Source organism: Suricata suricatta, chromosome 2 (assembly GCF_006229205.1).
Source record: "Suricata suricatta isolate VVHF042 chromosome 2, meerkat_22Aug2017_6uvM2_HiC, whole genome shotgun sequence".
In the NCBI taxonomy this organism is placed as follows: domain Eukaryota; kingdom Metazoa; phylum Chordata; class Mammalia; order Carnivora; family Herpestidae; genus Suricata; species Suricata suricatta.
This window is the reverse complement of record NC_043701.1, coordinates 27,300,036-27,323,886: the sequence shown is the minus strand read 5'-3', so window position 1 is coordinate 27,323,886 and position 23,851 is coordinate 27,300,036. Positions and strand designations below refer to the sequence as shown.

General features: G+C 37.7%; 1 protein-coding gene across 1 annotated transcript in view; it reads right to left on the bottom strand.

The window, feature by feature from the left end:
• Nucleotides 1-23,424, bottom strand: part of SLC13A1 (solute carrier family 13 member 1) — a 125,248-nt gene extending 101,824 nt beyond the window's left edge. Inside the window, exon 1 of the mRNA XM_029924122.1 lies at nt 23,326-23,424. Coding sequence (XP_029779982.1) covers nt 23,326-23,424 — 99 coding nt within the window. The remainder of the gene's footprint in view (nt 1-23,325) is intronic.
• Nucleotides 23,425-23,851: the final 427 nt, after the last annotated feature.

Sequence of the window (23,851 nt, the reverse complement as noted above, 5' to 3'; positions counted from 1 at the left end):
GTAGCCATACTTATACTGGAAAAACTGGACTTTAAAGTAAAGGCAGTAAGAAGAGATGAAGAAGGGCATTATATAATAATTACAGGGTCTCTCCATCAGGAAGAGCTAATAATTATAAATATCTATGAGCCAAATTTGGGAGTACCCAAATACATAAAACACTGACTTCCAGAGCAACCAAGTACATAAAACAGTTAATCACAAACAGAAATGATCTTATTGATAAGAATGTGCTAATTGCAGGGGATTTTTAATACTCCACGTCCAGCAATAGCTAGATCAACTAGACAGAAAATCACTAAGGAAATTATGGAATGACACATTGCAAAAGATGGGTTTGACAGATATATTTAGAACTCTACATCCTTAGGCTATGGAATTCACTTTCTTCTCAAGTGCACATGGTACATTCTCTAAGATAGACCACATACTGGGTCATAAAGCAGCCCTCCATAAATATAAAAAAAATTGAGATCAAACCACGCACACTTTCAGATCACAATGCTTTGAAACTTGAAATCAATCACAGGAAAAATTCTGGAAAACCTCCAAAAACATGGAGGTTAAAGACCACCCTACTAAAGAAAGATTGGGTCAATCAGGCAATTTGAGAAGAAATTTAAAAATATATGAAAACAATTGAAAATGAAAATACAACAATCCAAACTCTTTGGGATCCAGCAAAGGCAGTCCTAAGAGGAAAGTGTATTGCAATCCAGGCCTATTTCAAGAAACTAGAAAGAGCGTAAATACAAAATCTAACAGTGGACAAAAAGGAACTAGAATGAGAGCAGCAAGAGCACCCCAAACCCAATAGAAGAAGAAACATAAAGATCAAGGCAGAAAGAAACAATATAGAATCCATAAAACAGTTTAACAGAAGATGGATGAACTCCATGAAAACGGAGCTATTACAACCAATCCCTCATAAATACAAGCAATTATCAGAGAATACTATGAAAAACTATATGCCAACAAACTGGACAACCTGGAAAAAATGGACAAATTCCTAAACACACACGGACTACCAAAATTCAAAAAGGAAGAGATAGAAAACCTGAACAGACCCAGAACAAATAAAGAAATTGAATCAGTTATCAAGACTCTCCCAACAAATAAGAACCCTGGGCCAGGTGGCTTCCCTGGGGAATTCTATGAAACATTTAAAGCAGAGTTAATACCCATTCTTTTCAAGCTATTTAAAAAAATAGAACTAAAAGGAAAACTTCTGGACTCATTCTATGAAGCCAGCATCACTTGATTCCCAAACCGGACAGAGACCCAACAATAAAAGAGAACTACAGGCCAATATCCTTGATGAATACAAATGCAGAAATACTCAACAAGATACTAGCAAATCGAATTCAACAGCATATAAAAAGAATTTTCCACCATGATCAAGTGGGATTCATTCTTGGGTTACAGGATTGGTTCAATATTTGCAAATCAGTCAATGTGACACATCACATTAACAAAAGAAAAGAACCATATGATCCTGTCAATATATACAAAAAAAGTATTTGACAAAATACAGCATCCTTTCTTAATAAAAACCCTCGAGAAAGTCGGGATAGAAGGAACTTACTTGAACATCAGAAAGCCATTTATGAAAAGCCCAGTTAACATCATCCTCAATGGGGAAAAACTGAGAGCTTTCCCCCTGAGATGAGGAACACAACAGAGATGTCCGCTCTCACCACTGTTGCTTAATATAGTGCTGGAAGTCCTAGCATCAGCAATCAGACAACAAAAGGAAATAAAAGGCATCAGAATTGGCAAAGATGAAGGCAAACTTTCACTTTTTGCTGATGACATGATACTTTTGGGAAAACCCAGCAGACTCCACCAGAAGCCTACTAGAACTGATCCATGAATTCAGCAAAGTCACTAGGTACAAAATCAACGTACAGAAATGGATTGCACTTTTATACACCAATAATGAAGCAACAGAAAGAGAAATAAAAAAACTGATCCCATTCACAATTGCACAAAAACCCATAAAATACCTTGGAGTAAACCTAACCAAAGATATAAAAGATATGCATGATGAAAATTATAAAAATTTCATGAAGGAAATTAAAGAAGCCACCAAGAAATGGAAAAACATTGCATGCTCATGGATTGGAAGAATAAACATTGTTAAAATGACATTATTACCCAAAGCAATCTACACATTCAATGCAATACCAATCAAAATTGCACCAGCATTCTTATCAAAGCTAGAACAAACTATCCTAAAATTCATATGGAACCACAAAAGACCCCGAATAGCCAAAGTAATATTGAAGAAGAAAACCAAAACAGGAGGCATCATAATCCCAGACTTTAGCCTTTACTACAAAGCTGTAATCATCTTAGATTACAGTATTGGCACAAAAACAGACACATAGACCAATGAGATATAATAGAGAACCCAGAATTGGACCCACAGATGTATGGCCAATTAATCTTTGACAAAGCAGGAAAGATTATCCAATGGAACAAAGACAGACTCTTTCATAGATTGTGCTGGGAGAACTGGACAGCAACATGCAAAAGAATGAAACTAGACAACTTTCTTACACCATACACAAAAATAAACTCAAAATGGATGAAGGACCTCAAGGTGAGACAGGAAACCATCAAAACCCTAGCCAAGAAAGCAAAAAAACAGCCTCCTTGACCTCAACTGCAGCAATTTCCTACTTGACACATCCCCAAAGACAATGGAATCAAGAGCAAAAATGAACTATTGGGACCTCATCAAGATAAAAAGCTTTTGCATTGTCAAAAAAACAATCAAGAAAACTAATAGGCAGCCAACAGAATGGGAAAAGATAGTTGCAAATGACATATCAAATAAAGGGCTAGGATCCAAAATCTATAAGGAACCCACCAAACTCCACATCTGAAAAATAAAAAGACTGAACAGACACTTCTCCAAAGAGGACATCCAGATAGCCAATGAACACATGAAACAATGCTCAGCATCACCATCATCAGGGAAATACAAATCAAAACCACACTGAGATACCACCTCAAGTCGATCCGAGTGGCTAAAATAAACAAATCAGGAGACTATAGATGCTGTCGAGGGTGTGGAGAGACGGGCACCCTCCTGCACTGTTGGTGGGAATGTAAACTGGTGTAGCCACTCTGGAAAAAAAGGTGAAGGTACCTCAAAAAATTAACAATAGAACACCCCTATGACCCACCAATAGCACTGCTAGGAACTTACCCAACGGATACAGGAGTGTTTATGTATAGAGGTACATGTACCCCAATGTTCATAGCAGCACTTTCAACAATAGCCAAATCATGGAAAGAGCCTAACTGTCCATCAACTGATGAATGGATCAAGAAGATGAGGTCTATATATACAATGGAATACTACATGGCAATGAGAAACAAATGAAATCTGGCCATTTGTAGCAACGTGGATGGAACTTGAGGGTGTCATGTTAAGTGAAATAAATCAGGCAGAGAAGGACAGATACTGTATGTTTTCACTCATAAGTGTAACAGGAGAATCTTAGCAGAGGACTATCAGGGAGAGGAAGTGGGGGGAAAAAGGTTGGGGGGAGGTAAACCATGAGAGACTCTTGAATACTGAGAACAAACTGAGGGCTGATGGGGGAGGGCAAGAGGAGAAGGGAACTTGTTGGGATGAGCACTGGGTGTTACATGGAAACCAACTTGACAGTAAACTATAAAAGAAAAAAAATAAAACAGTTGTAGAGATAACTGTTGGCAGACTACCACCTGACAATACCAGAAAAAAAATATCAAATAATCTAACATTGCACCTAAAGGAACTAAGAAAATAACAATAAAGCCCAATGTTAGTAGAAGGAAAAAAAATCAGAGTGGAAATAAATAAAATAGAGACTAAAAAGCCAATAGAAAAGATCAATGGAACTAAGATCTGGTTCTTTGAAAAGATAAACAAAACTGAAAAACCTTTAGCTAGACCTACTAAAGAAAAAAAGAGAGCTCATATAAATAAAATTAAATGATATCAGATAAGTTACACCTGATGCCAAAGAATTACAAATAATCATAAAAGACTACTATGAAAAATTATATACAAATAAATTGGACAAACTAGAAGAAGATAAATTTCTAGAAATATACAATCTTCTAAGACAGAATCATGAAGAAATAGAAAGTCTGAAAAGTCCAATTACGAGTAAGGATATTGAGTCAGTAATCAAAAACTCCCAACAAACAAAAGTTTAGGACCGGAGAGCTTCAGCAGTGAATTCTACCAAACATTCAAGGATTTACTACTTCTCATTCTCAAACTCATCCAAAAATTGGAGAGGGGGGAATGCCCCCAAACTCATTTTATGAGACCAACATCACCTTGATATCAAAATCAGAAAAGGACACATAAGAAAGAAATTACAGGCCAATATCCCTAATGAACATAGATGCCAAATCCTCAACAAAATATTAGCTAACTGAATTAATGGAACATTAAAAGGATCATGCATCATGATCAAGTGAGAATTATTCCAAGGATGTAAGGATGGTTCAATATCCACAAATCTAACAAGGTGATACACCGCATTGACATAAGGAATGATAGAATTCATATGATCCTCTCAATAGATGCAGAAAAAGCACCTGACAAAATTCAACATCCTTTTATGATAAAAACTCTCAACAAAGTGGGTATAGATGGAATGTACCTCAGTATAATGAAAGCCATACATGACAAGTCCACAGCTATCATATACTCAATGGTAAAAAGCTGAAAGCCTTTCCTCTAAGATCAGGAACAAGATAAGGAAGGATACCCACTCTCACTACTTCTACTCAGCATAGTACTGGAAGTTTCAGCCACAACAATTAGGCAAGAAAAAGAAGTAAAAGGAATCCACATTGGAAGGAAGAAGTAAAACTGGCACTATTTGCACATGACATAATATTATATACAGAAAATCTTAAATATTCTACCAAAAAACCTACCAAAGCTGATAAATTAATTAAAATTTCAGGACACAAAAATTTTTAATTTTTTGTGTTTTTATACAGTAACAGTGAACTGTAAGGAAACTAATTTTTAAAAAACCATGCCATTTATGACTATATCAAAAAGAAAAAAATATGTGAGAATAAATATAACCAGGAGGTGAAAGACCTCTATATTAAAAACTATAAGACACTGATGAAAGAGATGGGAGAATACACAAATAAATGGAAAAATATTCTGTGCTTATGAGTTGAAAGAAATAATGTTAAAATGTCCATCTTACCCAAAGCAGTCAAGAGATTCAATGAAATTCCTGTCAAAATTTCAATGGCATTTTTCACAGAATTTGAACAAACAATTCTAAAATTTGTATGGAAGAACACAAAATTCTGAATAGTCAAGCAATCTTGAGAAAAAAGGATAAAGCCAGAGGCATCATGCTCCCTGATTTCACATGATATTCCAAAGCTATAGTAATCAAAACAGTATGGTATTTGCATAAAAACAGACTCAGAGATCAAAAGGACACGATAGAGAATTCACAAATAAACTACATATATATGACAAATTAAATATGACAAAGAAACCAAGAGTATACAATGGAGAAAGGACAGTCTCTTCAATAAATAGTATTTGGAAAACCAGACAGCTATATGCAAAAGAATGAAACTAGACCACTATCTTATGCCATACACACAAAAATAGCTCAAAATAGATTAAAGACTTTAATGTAAGAACAGAAACCATAAAATTACCAGAAGAAAACATAAGCAATAAGCTCCTTGACGATGGTCTTGGTGATACCTTTTTATGGATCTGACTCAAAAGGCAACAGCCACAAAAGCAAAAATAAACAAACACGACTACATCAAATTATAAAGCTTCTGCATAGAGAAGGAAACTATCAACAAAATAAAAGTCAACCTAATGAATGAAAGAAGATATTTGCAATTTATATACCTAGTAAGGGGTCAATATCCAAGATTCATAAAGAATTCATAAAACTCAATAACAAAAAACAATTACAAATAGGCAGAGGATCTGAAGAAACATTTTTCCTAAAGAAGACATGCAGATGGCTAACAGGCATATGAAAGATGCTCAGTATCACTAATCTTCAGAGAAATGCAAATCAAAACCATAATGAGATCACCTCACACCTGTCAGAATGGCTATTAGGAAAGAAGAAGAAGTAATAAGTGTTGGCAAAGATGTGGAGGAAAGAGGAACACTTGTTGAGTTAGTGGGAATGTAAATTGGTGCAGCCATAATGGAAAACTGTGGGGATCCTTCAAAAAATTAAAAATAGAATTACCATATGATCCAGCAATCCCATTACTCGGTATTTACCTAAAGAGTATGAAAACACTAATTAAAAAAGAGATATGCACCCTTACGTTCATTGCAGCATTATTTGCAATAGCCAAGGTATAGAAAAAACTTAAGTGTCCATTGATGGATGAGTGGATAAAAATATGGCATACATATGAATATCTCTGAGCCATAAAAAAGAATGAAATCTTGCCATTTGTGGCAACACAGATGGCCCTCAAGAGTATTGTGCTAAGTGAAATAAGTCACACAAAGACAAATATTGCATGATCTCACTTATATGTGGAATCTAATAAACAGATGATGACACAAAATCAAACCAAGCCTGACTCATAGATAAAGAGAATGGATTGGTGGTTGCGAGAGGGGAGGGGTTGGGAAAGTAGACTAAGTGGGTTGAAGGGGATCATAAGGTAGAAAACTCCAGTCATAAAATAAAAAGTCAGGAGGACAAAATGCATACGGCATGGTGACTACAGTCAATGATGCTGTGTCTCAAATTTTCAAGATGTTAAAAAAGTAAATCTTAAAAGTTCCTATCATAAGAAAAGAATTAAAATGTGTAAAATTGTAAGGTGATACTAGATTTGCCGTGGTGATCATTTCACAATGTACACAAATGTGGAATCATTGTGTTGAATACCCGAAATTAACATAATGTTGGAAATCAATTACATGTCAATAAAAAAGTTAAAGTGTATTATTATATTTGGCTTATATAGATAATTTTGAAATGAAATCACCTGGAGGGTACTAAGTGATCCACAAAAGTTAGCCTCCATTTTATGTCTTTGTTTTGTCCTCTCAGTTCTTAATCTCTGCAAATTCTGAGTTGCATTTGAAAAGTTTACAAAAACTGCTATCTGAATTTAATGAAGTGTTGTACTTATGGTTTTCCCAGGGCAATAAAATTTCTAGCTCTGCTGCCCTCTGATTCACCCATGTCAGGCTGAATCCTCTGAGCCTGGTGTTTGGTCATCTGGCATCCCTGCACTTTCAGCGGGGGCCTAAGAAATCCATAATAAAACAGATTATGTTATATCTTCATTGTGTTATCTTTTTTAGGGGAAAGAATAAAGGTGTTTGGATGCTGACAGTTTTATAAAAGTCTGCCTCTATAATATCCATAATAAAACAACGAAGCAAACCTGAGCCTTGACTGAAATTTCTGATTTGCTCTGGAGAGACTCTGTGAATACTAGCTTAATTAAAATGTCGGTGCATAAGAACGACCAGGTGTGCGTTTTCTCTTGGTGAGAATACATGAATAACCCAAAGTTCCTCCTTATGACTCTGTTTTCTACCATATTTGCAAGAACCCAGATTTCAAAGAAAAACAAGCTCTTTTATTGTCTTGTTCTTTAGCCACAACCAGATCGCCCATCCATCCTCTGTCCTTTGTCTCTCTCAAATCTGGCCCCACCTCCTCCACTGCAGACAAAGCTGTTCTACAACCAGATCATCTTCCAAGGATCCACTCTGATTGCGTCATTCCCTTGTATAGAGCCAGAGTAAGGGACTAGCCACTCTGAAATCTATTAGGAGTGCCAATCTATAAGGGAATTGCTGAAACAGAAAAGATGGTGTTAGCTAACATAACCCCTGTTGCATCTCCATATGGGTATACTTCAGCTAGACATCATATTCTGCTCAGTGGCAGAATTTTTAAAACACAATAAAAAGTAAAATTTCATGCTTTAAATTATTAGCTTTTCTAATAACTTTCATATTTTAACTGGCCCAGCCCTGACTTAAAATCAAGGCAGTGATGGGGTGCCTGGGTGGCTCAGTCAGTTAAGCAGCCGACTTCAGCTCAGGTCATGATCTCATAGTTTGTGGGTTTGAGTCCCACGTCAGGCTCTGTGCTGACTGTTTGCTCAGAGCCTGGAGCCTGCTTTTGATTCTGTGTCTCCCTCTCTCTCTGACCCTCCCCTACTCATGCTCTGTGTCTCTCTCTCTCTCTCAAAAATAAACATTAAAAACATTTTTAAAAATTAAAGCAGTGATTTTCGGTTGTTTATTGAAAATAATCCAAAATCCTCATCTTTCATTCAAGGCCACTTTCAGTCTAACTATAATAAGACTTACCCTAAATACTTCCTGACATCAGCTATTTCTTTAAAAGTCTTTTTTTAAGTCTATTCATTTATTATTTCTGAAAGAGAGAAGAGGGCATACAAATAGGGAAGGGGTAGAGAGAGAAAAGGAGACACAGTACCCAAAACAAGCTCCAGGCTCTGAGCTGTCAGCACGAGCCCGATGTGGGGCTCGAACTCACAAACTGCAAGATCATGACCTGAGCCAAAGGCACGTGCTTAACAGACTGAGCCACCCAGAGGACCTTCAGCTCTCTATTTCTAAGCAGTTTATTTATACACCTTCCTGATACTTGGGTTCTGATCCCTGCTTTTATTATGCAGCCTTTTTCTGAACTTAAATACATAATATTCAGCCAGGTAGTCATACCAGTAAGTCCCCAGATGCCCTTAAGTGGAAGCTTCTACCTGCCTGTAACCATACTCCAGACTCTTGGACACTTTGATCAGTTTGACTATTTGGATGAAGCGGTTGCAAGCTGATGACCAAGACTGAATAGAATTTATTTAATTCACAATGGTATGTGTGCATGAGTGTGTGTGGGGTGTGTGTGTGTGTGTGTGTGTGTGTGTGTGTGTGTGTTTAATTTGAATCATGATTTACAAACCAATTTCATATTAAAAATAAAATCTGAATTTCTGGCTTTCCTTGAAAAAACTAAGGAATTTGGTAAGAATAGGATCATATTTTTCCATGTCGGTAATTCTTCAGATTTGAGGAGAGTTTGTCCTTCAGAGAGTGACTTGCTCTTTTCAGTGCTGCAGGGCACCACCGCACCATTTCACTTTATTCTCTTATCTGCTTGGCCTTTGTTGGCATTTGAATAAAAGATCTGGTAATAAAAATACCTAGATACTCTGCCTTGCAAATAAATCTTGCTTTACCATTCCAGAACCAACACTTGGACTGTTTGTTTGAGTTTCTGCCTCGCCCCCTGAGTGCGCGGACCAGCAGCATCAGCATGAGACCACAGCTTGTGAGAAATGCAGACATCAGGCCCTTCCCCAGACACACTGAATTGGAATCAGTATTTTCAGGTTCCCTGGGTGATTCATATACAAGTTAAAGTTTGAGAAGCAGTGGATTACTTCCTTTTTCCCTTTTCTGTTTAATCTGGCTTCCAAATTGGATGCATACTTCTAGGTAATAACATCCTGCTCAATTTTAAGCCCTAGATTTAGAACATATTTTGAAAAGTCCATCCTTCAATGTAAGGTGCAAACTTATGTCTTGTCTACCGAGCTTCCCCCAAACACGCATACACATTTTATACTTTTACATTTGAATCCCAGGAGATTATATTTGCAGCTGGTTAAGGCACCATATCTGCATTGTCCCTGAGAGCTGCCTTCCTAGAATCTGTGGGAAGTGCCCCATTTTTCATATGTTCAGGAAAGCTTAAGGTCTAGAAAAGGAGGAATACAGAATTATCTCTCTCTGAGTGGGTAGGATGGCAATCTGTCTGAGTTTTCTTGGGATAGTGCTGGTTTACATCTATTGTACATGTATTTTTTTGATTAGCAACATTTTTCATTCTCAAAGGTGTCCTTCTTTTGGCTGATAAATTATAGCTATCCTTTTGATCTTAGCCATCCTAAGACTATCTCCTTCCAGTTCCTGTTTTCTATTATGTGATCTTCCTTGGGACTTATGCAAAGGAAAGTATTCTTTCCCATCAATACTCTTCAGGCATTTAAAATATGTAAAATTATTTTTTAAAGTCAAATATCTGTGAATATTCTTGTTAAGAAGTAACAAAAGATGGATGAATACATTTCATTGTTTTCTGTTATTCATATCTATTAAAAAAAACTAATTTATTAAGGTGAGTAATTTTTGGTGACCAGCTTCTTCTAATGAAGAAGAAAACTCGTAAGTTGTCTGTGCTGTCACTGAAGGGGTATGCTGGGTATCTGGTTCACAGAACCGGCTCTGAGGTAGAGGAAAAATTCCTTCATTTCATTGGTAGAAAGCTGTAGACTGACCCATTGTCTCTAGCTCTACCATATTTGTCTCCTGTTGATCCCTTTAATTTTTTCTCTTCCCTCTCTTCCTCCACCTTCTTAGCAAGCCTCCTAGTCCTAAAATAGAGCTGTCCCCACCATTACAACCACTATGCACCACAACCACCACCACTACTACCACAGGCAAATAATGATAAAGCCACAATTAAAGGAGACCAATGTCTAGTCACTTAGATTGTGGGTGAGTTGTTTCCCCCTCTCTTTCAAGTCCTCTCAGTCTAGTGGAAATCACTGATATCTTATTAAAATGAACTCTGCAACCATAACCAGTAATAATTTAAATAAAATTTTGTTCTAGAAATAGGAAAGCACTTTAGCATATGAATTCTTGAGCTGAGTTAGAGCAACACAATAATAGAGAAAGAAAAAAAAGATTCAAAATTCTGAGACTGATCTTACAAAAAGGATTTTTAAAAATCATGATTCATTCTCCAAATACTACACGAAACAAGGGTGGGGGGAGTTGAGAGGGCTTTTCAAATAAAAACACCTCAAAATAAAAGAAAAGAAAAAAACTTCTGCTGAAAACTTTATATACTCATTATGATTTCCAAAACTTACATGGGTAAGTTCAGCAAACAAACCACATTCAACCAGACAAAAGGCAGTTGTGCAGAATACAGATGTTGTAAGTTCTGTTACAGAGTGTGAAGTATAATGTCACTTCACCACAGTCTCCTGCTCTATGTACACTGTGCCTCCCTGGATCATTTAGGGCCATCATCACTTTTTCTATTGCATAGAGATACTCATATCACCAGAGAAAGATGAAGCTTTTAAGTGCAGACTAATTATAAATATGGACAAGAAATTCCTGTTTTCTGACATTTAAATAAAGGTATTAGGAACTTTCTAGCAATATATTTTACAATTCTTCTATTTTTTAATTTAAATTCAAGTTAGTTGGGATACCGTGTAGTCTTGCCTTCAGGAGTAGAACCCAGTGAGTCATCTCTTACATATGACACCCAGTGCTCATCCCAGCAAATGCCCTCCTTAAGACCCATCACCCATTTAGCCCATCCCCCCAACCTACCTCCCCTCCAGCAGCCCTCTGTTTGTTCTCTTATTTAATTTTTTTAATTTTTAAAAAATGTTTACTTATTTTTGAGAGAAAGAGAGACAGAGCACAAGCAGGTGAGGGGGAGAGAGAGAGAGAAAGATACAGAATTCAAAACAGGCTCCAGGCTCTGAGCTGTCAGCACAGAGCCTGACCCGGGGCTTGAACTCAGGAACAGAGATATGACCTAAGCCGTTGGAAGTCCGACACCCAACTGACTGAGCCACCCAGGCACTCCATCTGTATTTAATTTTTTAAAATGTTTATTTATTTTTGAGAGACAGAGTGTGAGTGGGGGAGGGGCAGAGAGAGAGAGGGAGACATAGAATGTGAAACATGCTCCAGGCTCTGAGCTGTCAGCACAGAGCCTGATGCAAGGCTTGAACTCACAAACCAGGAGATCATGACCTGAGCTGAAGTCAGATGCTTAACTGACTGAGTCATCCAGGCACCCCTGTTCTCTTGTTTAACAGTCTCTTATAGTTTGCTTCCCTCTCTGGTTTTTTTTTAAGTTTATTTATTTATTTTGAGAGAGATAGAGATAGCATAAGTGGGGGAGGGCAGAGACAGAGGGAAAGAGAGAATTCCAAGTAGTCTCCACACTGCCAGCACAGAATCCAATGCGGGGTTCAAACCTACCAGGCCATGAGGTCATGATTGGAGCTGTAACCAAGAGCTGGATGCTTAATCAGCTGAGTCACCCAGGTACCCCAACCTTCCTCTCTGTTTTTATCTTATTTATCCTTCCATTCCACTTTGTTCATCTGTTGAGTTTCTCAAATTCCACATATGAGTGAAATCATATGAGATCTGTCTTTCTCGGACTGACTTATTTTACTTAGCATAACATTCTCTAGATCCATTCACATGGTTGCAAATGGCAAGATTTCATTCTTTTTCTTAGTTGAGTAGTATTCCAATTATGAAATAAAATATTAAGAACATATGATAAAATAATGCACTTGTACACTTCATATTTTAAAAATGTTGACAACTTGCCACATTTGCTTTAATATTTCTAAATAAATAAAACATTGCATGTATTCTCATTCATTTCTTTCTTCTTGGTCAATCCCCAAAGTCAACTACTGTCTAGAATGTGGTCTGTAGCCTTTCTCTCCATGTTTTTGTGATTTTACTACATATAGACACTAATACATTAATAAACAACATGTGGTTTTAAAATTAAGTAAGGTTTACTGTATTTGTCATTTTTCAACTTTTTTATTCATGCAAAAATGCCTATTTACTCTAATTGTCCATATTACTCATATATTTCAAATGTGTTCATAGATACATGTAGGCTTATTATTAATTCATTTTAAGTGGATACGACATTTCTTTTTCTGAACTTATTATAATTCATTTGTCCATTTTCTACTAAAGGCTGTTTAGAGCACTTTCCCCAACATCTTTGTACCTACCTCCACATGGATACAGGAAAGAGATTTTTCTAAGCTAGAGTATATATTTATAAAACTTGCAGTGAAATTTCTAGATGGAAGGAGTAGATTGTAACTGTAGTGAGTATTGTTCAAGTGATATCCAAGATCGTTGTATCCATTTATGTCAGTGCCAACAATGTGAGAAAGGTCGATTTCACCAACCATTGGTATATTGGGCTAATTTATTTATCTGACAATCTGATAGCATGACAAGTTCTTCTTAATTTAATTTGTATTTGCTTGAATACCACTGAAGTATTTTTTCATGGTAATTTAACATAATTGTTTCTCTCCTGCAAATTACCTTATTTATAGCCTCTTATTTTTTCTGTTGCTTGTTTGCTTCATTTTTTCATGAGTCTGTGGAGTTATTTTTTAGATTCTTATTATTTCTTCAGAAGTTAAATTATTTGCAAAAATTTTTCTTAGTCTCTGGCTCATCTACGCAATTTGCTTTATTGTATTTTTGGCTGACAAGTTTTTAGTGTTAATGCAGTTATTTTAAAACTTTTTTATTTTTGCTACCTTGTATGAGAAGTTCTTCCCACATTATGTACTCCCATCTTTTTTTCTGAAGTTAAAACTTTTAAAGTGTAGGGACTCAATTTATTTATATAGGAATCTGATACCTTATTTTTCCTAAATGCGTAGCCAAATGTCCTGGCTTTTTAAATTGGATGGTCCATCTTTTTCCCACCAATTCCTGTTGTTACACATTTCTTATGCCAAATTTCTATAAATTCAGGCACATACGTGTCTGGGCTCTTTATTTTGTTCCTCAATCACAGCCACCTTTAAAAACCATTTCCTGCAAAATTATTAAACTTTTAATTATTATAGCTTTTTAACAAGCTTTACAATCTCTATCTCAAGTCCTTCATCTTATGCTTGATTCCCCTATTGTTTTCCTTAGATTTGCAGTGCTTTCATCACTGTGTGGATTTCATTCTCAGTCTTTCTTAATTGTCCTTTTGCATGCTGAAATTTTATTTTCATATTTATCCAGAGTGGTAATTATTTTATTTTTGTCGTTATTCTTTCTATATTCATTATTCCTCATCTAGAAGCTTTACACTTGCCTCCAGTAATTATGTTCTTAGCTTCCAATCTAGAATGTCTTATCTTAACAGCCTGGGGTCCTGCCCTACCAGGACAATGCAAATCCAGTCATCTTGCGGGATCCAGTAGCTCGAGTCAGGTGCTGGGTGAGAGGCTGGGGAGTATCTGCCTCCTTTGAATGCTGCCACAGACAGTTGTCTGTCTAGCTTTCCACCTCTCCCCATAGCTGCAAGAAAACTACTCTCTGGCACTTAGTTTGGCTCATTGAACTTGACTGACCCTAGGATGATGTGGGAGCATTTTGAACCATTAAGTTCTCACCTTTACTCCCCTTGGTTGCTTGTCTGACCCATTCTGATCTGTAGAAACATGTATTTGCTTTGTGTTTGCGTGGACAAGGGGTTGGGGTAGAGGGATCCTAACTGTACAAATTGCATTTACACTCCTGATCATAAACTTTATAGATAGAAGAACTTATATAAAAGGTGACGACATCTGCCAAGTAAATGGACAAATGTCCTACTACATGCCAGATAAAATACTTGGTGTTCCAGGTGACTTAATGTGCACCAGAATTCTGTGAGGTCCGTATTGTAATTCCATGTTCAACTAAAGATCAGTGATCACATTGCTAGTATGTGGTATAGCTGGGATTCAATCCAAGCAAAAATGCCACGAGAATATATATATATTTTAATTTGCTGCTCTATTCCCTCATTGAAAGCAGTGCCTGGCACATAGGAAGTACTCAGGAATATTTCTTGAATAAATATTTTCTTCTCACAGTTTTTCTGTGTTCTCCCTACAGTTGTTTCTATGTATAGGGCTTGATCCTTATAGAAAACTCTCACTTGCAATCCAAAACATAGAGTTCTGAGCATTAGGAACTTCTTTGCTTTGCCTTGTTTTCCTTTTTGTTTTCTCTCCCACTTGTCTGGCACCGGATATCTTAACCCTCGCCCCAGAGCGGGAATGTCCCTACATTTCCCCCAGAGCGCTCATCTCTCTTGCCAGTAAACAAGCATTGGAGCCAAAACCTTTCCTGCGTAGGTTACTTCCTCACAGCTGACACTTTCATGTGTCCCCAGGCCCCATTTAGCAATAACACAGTCCTATCTTGTCTTAACCACCTCAACAAAGTGCAGCCAGGGTACCTGCTGCCGAGGCAGGAAGGCGAATGAAGCTATGACTAGGCAATCTGGATAATGGTTTCTCCTCCACAAATTCCAACTGTCAAACTGTCTGGGGAAATGTGGCTGATTATATTTAAAAATCACCTTGGTTCTCTTTTAAATTATACCTCCAGATGGAATTGAAATAAAAATTAGGCTTAAAAATATAGTTTCTTTCGCCCCTTCCCTCCTTTCTTTAATGACACTCTGACTGGTATTAGGGAGCAATTTGGCTGATGAATTAGTATGTATGTGGGTATGATCTCTCAGCACAGCTGGAGAAAAGCAGGACCAATCACAGACCTCACTCACTGCAATTGATTTTCTAAAGAGGACGAAAAGCAATTAAGAAAGGAGAAAAATCATGCATTTTAAATCTGTGTGCTACAAGAAAAACACTATTATTATTTGACAGAGCCTGTAAAGGGCTTTGCATGGTTTGTGATACACCTACATTTTCTGCTGCAATGATTTCTCAAGACTAAATCCATATTAATTACAAGGCCTAACATGACTAGAAATATTCTCACGTTGGAAGATAAAGAGTAAGGAGGAGCTCAACTACAAAGTTAGGAAAAATAACTAGCATTTCTTGTTTTTAGCCCAAATAGATAGCAGGGAAAGGCAATTGGTGGGGAATGCCAATTACTGGGGAATGATCAACTCCTACTTTTCATTTAACCTCCACAACTAATTAGCAATGGTTATGTACAGTCCTCATACGCCATGCGCACAGAGGAACTGAAATGACCACAGAGTTCACCTCGTTCTCCAACCTGAGAATGCCTTAGAGAGCGATCAAGACACAGTCTGTGAACTGACTGCTTCAGAATCATGAGGAGTCTGTTAGGCGTGCAGCATCTTGGGCTTCGCAGGCAGAGGTTGTGATTTTAAACAAGTAGCTCAGGAGAATCTGGGGTGGCTGATCTGCAGACAACATTTAAAACTATTTTAAGAGTCTTGTTCATTTTACAGATGAGGAAATGGGCCAGGGGTAGCATGACAGTCACCTGGGGAGTTTTTCAGACTGTGCAAGATAAGTCACGGCAGCTGAGGCTATGCTGTGGCAAAGCCCCTAAATCTCTGCAGTGTAAAAACAACCCAAGTCTCGGGCTTGCTCACACTATTTGTGGATCCTGGGTCATGATCACCTGCAATTCAGGCAGAGGGAGGACTCATCTCAACTTATGCTTTTGTAGTTGAAAACCCAGAAAACAATGGAGTAAGGCAAACTGTGCACAAGCTTTTAAAGATCTGATATAAATACTATTAAAGAAGCAATATCCTTGATGGGCTTGGGAGTCAGACAGACTTGTGTTTAAATCCTCTTACTCCCTTTATAGACTGTGTAGCTTTGGGCAAATTGCTTCCCCTCTTTAAGCCTCTGTTTGCTTATCTGTAAAAGTGGGGTAATATTGAGTATTTCTAATGACTGCTATGAGGCTTATAGTGGATGTTCATATTGATTATCATTACCAAACTAGGTATAAAAATGTACCATGGAAGGGGAAAAAAAGACACCCTCCTCTCACTCCAGCATTCTTTTTCTGTCTTTGCCACACTTGTCGCTCTATTTGAAGTTCCTTCCTTTGATCATCTTCTTTCTCCTGCAACCTACCTTTCCTCCAAGAACTTGATTAAGTTTCCACTTCCTTCTACCATGAGGTATCATCAGTTCCATTCAGTATAGTTATCAACAATCTGCTGTGTACCTGGCACTATGTTTGGTGCCAGAGGGAACAAAAATTAAACAGTACGCTCCATGTGCTGGAGGAGGCAATGACTAAAGCAAAGTGGAACACGTACTATAACGCTAGCTGAGGTATCCAAGATGTCCTGAGAGCATCGAGGATGGTTCCCAGTTTGTATCACTGCCTGAGCTGCCTTCCTCACAAAGGACAGAGCACGAGCATAGGGCATTTCAGGATGAAGGTACAGCATGTGCAAAGGCAGAGAGTCAAGAATAGCCACGAATAGTCAATAGTAATCTAGGGACTGCAAATAATGAAAAACTGCTAACGTGGAAAACATGAATGTGGGAGACGGGTACTTGGGGTTTGGGAGAGGGTTGTTAGGACAAATCGATGGCAAAATCTTAAAGATCCACCATTGTATACATGTTTTGTTTAGATATTTGTTTCCTCTCTAAGAAAAAGGGAGTCATTGAACAAGTTTGACCAGAGGTACAATAGGACCAGGTTGGCATTTAAAAAGTGGCGCTCTGGGAGGAGACGTTGGGAAAAAGACTATGAAAATGGTCCATTGGAAGGAGAGATGGGACAGCCTCAAGGAAAGCAGTGCCAGCACAGAGACGAAGAAGCAGATGGGAGGCGGGGATTTAGGAAGTGAGGCAACACAGACTGATGATTTGAAGCATCTGAGATGACACACAGGTTTCAGACTTGGGAATGGGGTGAAGGCTAGCAGGTTCAGGGAGATAAAGAAAACAGAGCAGCAGGTGGTGGGCAAGTAGGACTGTGTGTGATTGGGACGCGGGCGGCTGTAGGAGGATGAATCCTTAGAAATCTATTTGCCTTTTAATTACATGTCTAGACACAAATTATTTGCTTAAATCGTTTGGCATGCATTCATATACAAACTTACTTTGTGATTAATGTTTGTCACAGTGTATACTGACCTTTCAGAAACTGCACAGGTACTTAAAAGTAGAAACATTAATTTAAACTTATGTTTAGGGACACCTTGGGTGGCTCAGTTGGTTGAGGGTCCAACTTCAGCTCAGGTCATGATCTCACAGTCAGTGGGTTCGAGCCCCGCGTCGAGCTCTGTGCTGACAGCTCAGAGCCTGGAGCTTGCTTCGGATTCTGTGTCTCCCTCTCTCTCTGCCCCTCCCCCACTCACTCTGTCGCTCTCTCTCTCCAAATAAAGACAAATAAATAAATAAATAAATAAATAAACCTATGTTTATACACAGTTCACTTAGAACAACACTTTGGGCTTAGCAAGGTCTCATAAAATACTCATGAAAAAATATATATCAAATTTGGATTTTCTGGTTTTGTTCATCTACCACATTACTATTGGCATGACTTCTACTTTTTTTTTCTTTTTGTCCTGCATAACTTTGGTGCTCTTTTGTGACTAAAGTACTTACTTTCATGGAGTTTACAGCATTTCCCCCATATCTTAAGTCCCTACCATGTTTTAAACCAACATTTAAAACAATATCAACTATTTCTATTGAAATGCTTAATTGTTTGACATGTCCCTTTCAAAGTTTAGTATGTTTTCTTGGAGATTTTCCTCTTTGCTCTTCTTTCACTTGTAGTCATTTTAATTCTCTCCCCTTCATTTTCCTTTTCTCTGTCAGAATCCTCAACACACCACTTCCCTCCTTCTGGTACATCCTTTATCACTTATAAGTTTACATTTCTCTACAAGCATGATATTTCTCCTGTTTTGTTATTTTATTTTTTATTTTTAGATTTGGCACTAATAAGTCTCTCATTTGTATCAATTTTTCTATTTATTATAATTTATATTATAACTTTGAAACTCATGACATATCAGATGAATATATTGTCAGGAAAACACAGGTAGCACGTGACAGCTGCAGATATAAGCAGCCCTTAGCACCGTAGTAGCCCCCTCCCTAAACCTTGTCGCGACTGCACACTAACGCTCTGCAATGTGGACTCTGCCATTCTCTTTTCTCTCCAAGTCTCTCTTGGTGTAAAATATTTTGCAGACAGAGTCTGAAATATCTGAGAGATAACTGAATCTGGTTTTGGTTTTACAACCAGTCAACTAGGACATGTTGCTCAGTTTCCACGTGGCTGTTTTCCCTCTCCTTATCTCAAGGAAGAGTTCTAATTAGGGTAAACCAGGGATAAGCCAGATGCAGTGAGACATACCTGGAAGAAATACACTCAGAAAGTTTTATGTTCTCCTCTTACTGCTCCTCAAAACACTCTAGCTTTCTTTTTAATTTTTGTCTCATTAATAGAAAATCAAAGAAAAGCCAAGAATTGGATACATAAGTAAGAGAATAGTAGAGGGTACTGCGAAAAGTAAAAATTAACAAAAAAAAACAGTAATAAAAGAACAAAGCTGCACAGAGAATACCACTGGAACTATGGCATGCGGATTAGGCCGATTTTAACTTTTTATCTGGAAATATTTAAGAAACTTCCTCTCTAAAATGAGGAAAATTCAATTATTAATTTCATTAAAATTTTTACATAAGTATGAATTATATTACAGGTTTGTTTTATTGATCACTAGCTACTCACTGGAGAACAATTAATGCTACCTTTATGTTTATATCATAATTAAAAACTGATGTTTCACTGTAAAGCAAGAAAAAAGGGGGATTTCTTTAGTAAAGCGACATTTATCCCAATATATTAGGAATATACCTATTACCACTGTGGAAGCTATAAGAACACAGATATTCAGTTGTGGTTGAGGTCACAGCTCTAGAGCCAGACAGGTGTTGACTGGAAACATCTATACAGCCACATTTTGGTAATTTGCTTACTTGTTTCTGTCTCTGTTTCTAATCTACAGAATTGGACTAATAATAATACTTAATTCATAAGGACTAAATTTGAGCTTCTGTTTGACTTATGACCATGAGCATAGTCTCCTTTGCTATAAAGTATTTCTATGAAAACATTGGAAAACAGTCTTAAAATTTCTTCCAGCTAGAAGATCTTAAGATGCCACCTGGATGCCATGACTCACAATGAACATCTGGGCACAGGTGTGAAGGGAAGGGGCAGCATATGCTGACAAGCTGACATGACCTGCTTGTAGAGCTGAGACTCTGGGACATTCAGCAAATGACACACATGTAAGACCGCTACCTCAGTTCCCATATGCCCCTTTTCAGTAGTTACAATCACTGCAATTTTCTACCTAGAAGACATTGAGTAGCAAGAGGTCAAGTGAGGAAACAGCTAAGATTCACCCCTTCTGTGTTTTGACCTTCTAAAGTATTATCACAAAGAGAAATGCCTGAGTTGTTGATAATGACTATCAAGTCACACTTTATATAACTCTTCAAAATAGAAGGTAAATCTTCAAAAAATACAAAATATAGAAAAGACTAAAACATAATCACTGGTAAAGTATGAAGTCTGATTTCTGACAGAATCTGTGTTTAAATCTAGTTTCCATACATCTATGTGAGCTTTGTTGGGTCACATATCTTTGTGCATAAGCTTCCCCAAATGGAAAATGAGAATGATAGAACATATGCGATTATCTTATTGGTTTGTAATGAAGGTTAAATAAGATAATTCAGATAAAGCAGCTGGCAGAATGCCTATAACAGAGGCATGTTCTGCAAAGAGAATCCCTTCTGCTTCCCTTTGAATATTATATTACAAAACTACTAAGGGTCTCTAATCATTGATGCCACATTTCCTTTTTTTTTTAAGTGTTTATTTTTGAGAGTGGGAGAGAGAGCATGCATACAAGAGTGTGGGAGAGGCAGACAGAGAGGGAGATAGAGGATCTGAAGTGGGCTCTGCGTTGAGAGTACAGAGCCCAACACAAGGCTCGAACCCATGAATCATGAGATCATGACCTGAGCTGAGGTTGGCTGCTTAACCAACTGAGCTACCCAGGTGCCCCATACATTTCTGAATTGAGATGGAATTGATGGATATAACTGAGATAGGTTAAGGCCAATCTATAAAAATGACTCAATAAGCAATAGAAAAATGAAAAAAAAATCAGTCAATAATTCATTGTTCTACATCATGTAGAGTTATTGTATTTTTATAAAGTAAAATTGATTTTTTGTTTTGCTTGAATTTTTTAGTTGTTCTGTTACTGGGTGTTTAGAAGCATAAGGTTCTTCAGCTTGGTAACCTGAAAGTTACAATAAAGTGATTTGCATCCAGGTTATTTTGGCTATTTTGACCCCCATGCCCCATATTGTTTGAAAAAAAGTTCTGCTTTCATTGTAAGCAACAGTTAAAATAATATTCTTTGAGTTTATTTAGCAGTTGATTGAATGATTAAATATGCATTTGAAGTAGGCAAAAATGAACTCATGTTATTATACTAGGAAAAAACCCTCACATTAACATTGATTGAATTTTTAACAAATGAGTTGATTAGTGGAAAAGGAAAGAGGAACAGAGTTCATCAAATGCAACTTGATGCCAGGTCCCTGGTTTCTCCACAGACCTAATGTACTCATGTCATAGCGCCTAGAAAAAAAATTAATGACAGTGTTTCTTAACAAGAATATACTTTCTGAATAATGAATCATGCACTGAAACCACTACTTTTATTTAATTGTTCTCCCTTTCAATGAATTTATATTCACTTCCTCTGAAAATTATGGAAGATAATCAGAGTGTCATGCACATGTATGTTGAAGGAGCAGCACAGATCATAGTCATACAGTCATAGCATAAGTTTGTACTGACTAACTTAATTCCTTAATTTTCTCTGCCATAAGTAAGGACTTATGCTGAAACTAACCCAGAAATATTAAAATATAGCAAGGGTCCAAGTATGAACCAGGATGTATTCATGGTAGAATGGTAGAATTCAGCCAGGTCTGGAGGGCCCACAAGAAAGAGGAGGCCACCATGCATGCTAGATAGAGTAACAAGTCTTTGAAGGGAGTTCAGGTAGAGCAGCATTCAGATTAAAGTCCTGCGTCCATAACTACCAGAGACTCATACAGGAGTCCTAGGAAGTAGCTGGCATAGGAAACCGAAGGGGGAGAGGGAAGATTAATCACACATAATTTGAAAAACAAAACCAACTAAATCAAAGCAATGGACAGGGCTTATTGTTTTCTCCAGAAATTCTTTAAGGCTTTGAGGGCTCAGAACAATGTTTGACCCAAAAGGGTGGGAGTCCTTCCCTTCCTCAACAAGGAACTGTAGGTCATCATTGTGAGGAGAGAGAGGCCCAGCCTGGGAGGCTGCTAGCACTGCATGGCTGCCCCCTGCAAGAGGCAACCAGTAGCCGGGGGCAGCAGAGGCCAGTCCCTTCTCTGGCTTTACAGGCAGAGGGGACCATCGTAGAATCAAAAAGGATTTTTCATTAGCTCACATGAATTTCCTCTGGAGATTCCTAGATCGGTGGCAGGCTTCTCAAGGGGACTGAAGGATCCACCATATTATAATTACTGTGATTCTATTTTAACGTAGACTGGTAAAATCTTGATTAATATTTGTTAAAGAAGAACATCAGAAAGCCATCATGGGGTGGTGGGAACTGCACCAGCTGTGGGTCAACACATTTAGGGAGACTTTTGCTGCCCTACCTACTGTGTGCCAGCCATTGCTGATGAGCGCTTATGCATTTAATCCTCACAACAAGTCTGTTACTCTCCCAGTCTTACATGTGAGAAAGCAGAAGCCCAGAGAAGTTAACTAATTTGCCCAAGTCACACAGCTTGTGAGTGGTATCCCTGGGACCTAAAGCAGAGAGCTGAGCTCTAGTGATTGTCCTCTTACCAAGTGACACTTATTATACTCACTAAATGCTTGCTGATTCAAGTCATTTTACCATGGCATTAAAAATGTCTTGGGTTTATTGTTCTGGACTTTGACTACATTTAAAAGCAATCAGAAAGATGCTTATAAGTACACCAAACTAAAACAAGATCACAAATGACTGGAACATGGTCCACTCATTTATTACATTTTCTAATTAACCAAGGGAATTACATCATGCTTTCAATGTTTTCTCATTCCATGAAGAAACTAAATATCTAGGAGGTTTGGCGGTCCACACTGAGCCACAGAGACAACAAGTAAATGAGTCTGTGCTAGACCGTGGGGCTCCTGGTTGTTCCACTAGCTCTTTCCCCAGTATCCCATAGCTGCCTGGTCTTGGGAGATTGGATCATGCTAACCCAGGATCCTCCCTGAAGATGGATAACTAGAATGACAAGATCTCAAGGGTTGTACTTCTGTTGTTCTTCCTCTCATCCAGTTGCCAGACAGAGAACAATTCTGATTGAATATGTTATTTAATTATTCTAGTTAGTCATACTGAGCATCAACCAACTTTAACCATTAAAAAGGACAAAAATGGACAAAACACAATGTACAACCATCCTGACTTCAAAGTCAGAGTGGCACCACCCATCTAGTTTTGAACCAGGCAATTACATAGAAAGTATCAAAGGACAGTTACATAAATCAGGAAATCCACGAGCCTCTTCTCCAGGTTCACTTACCTTGGTGCGAAGGATGATTGGCAATGGCAGTAAAATCAACAGAGTAAAAACTATGAGGAAAAACTTGCGATAAACTAAAACATAGCTGAGGACCTTCATTGTCCTGAGCAGGCACCTTTGATAGTGCTCTTCTCAAAATAAGGCAGATGTTAAATAACCAACATGGATTAATATTTTTCCAGCCCGTCATCATCATTTACTGCCCTAGACAGATCAACATGAGTTAAAATTAAATCTTGACTTTTATTGTTTTACTGTCACAATTAACATGAGGAGATAAGCCCAAGAGTGTTAGCAAGAAATCCCATGCCACTTGCTGGTTGAAGGGGGAGGGGTAGGGGAAGGGAGGTGGTGGTAATGGAGGAGGGCACTTGTGGGGAAGAGCACTGGGTGTTATATGGAAACCAATTTGACAATAAACTGTTAAAAAAAAAAAAGAAAACTAAAGTGCATTTTCAGTGTGTGAATTGAAAAAGCAATTCCAGTAGTAGGAATTTCAGTGTACAGCAATGTGAAAGGTAAAGGT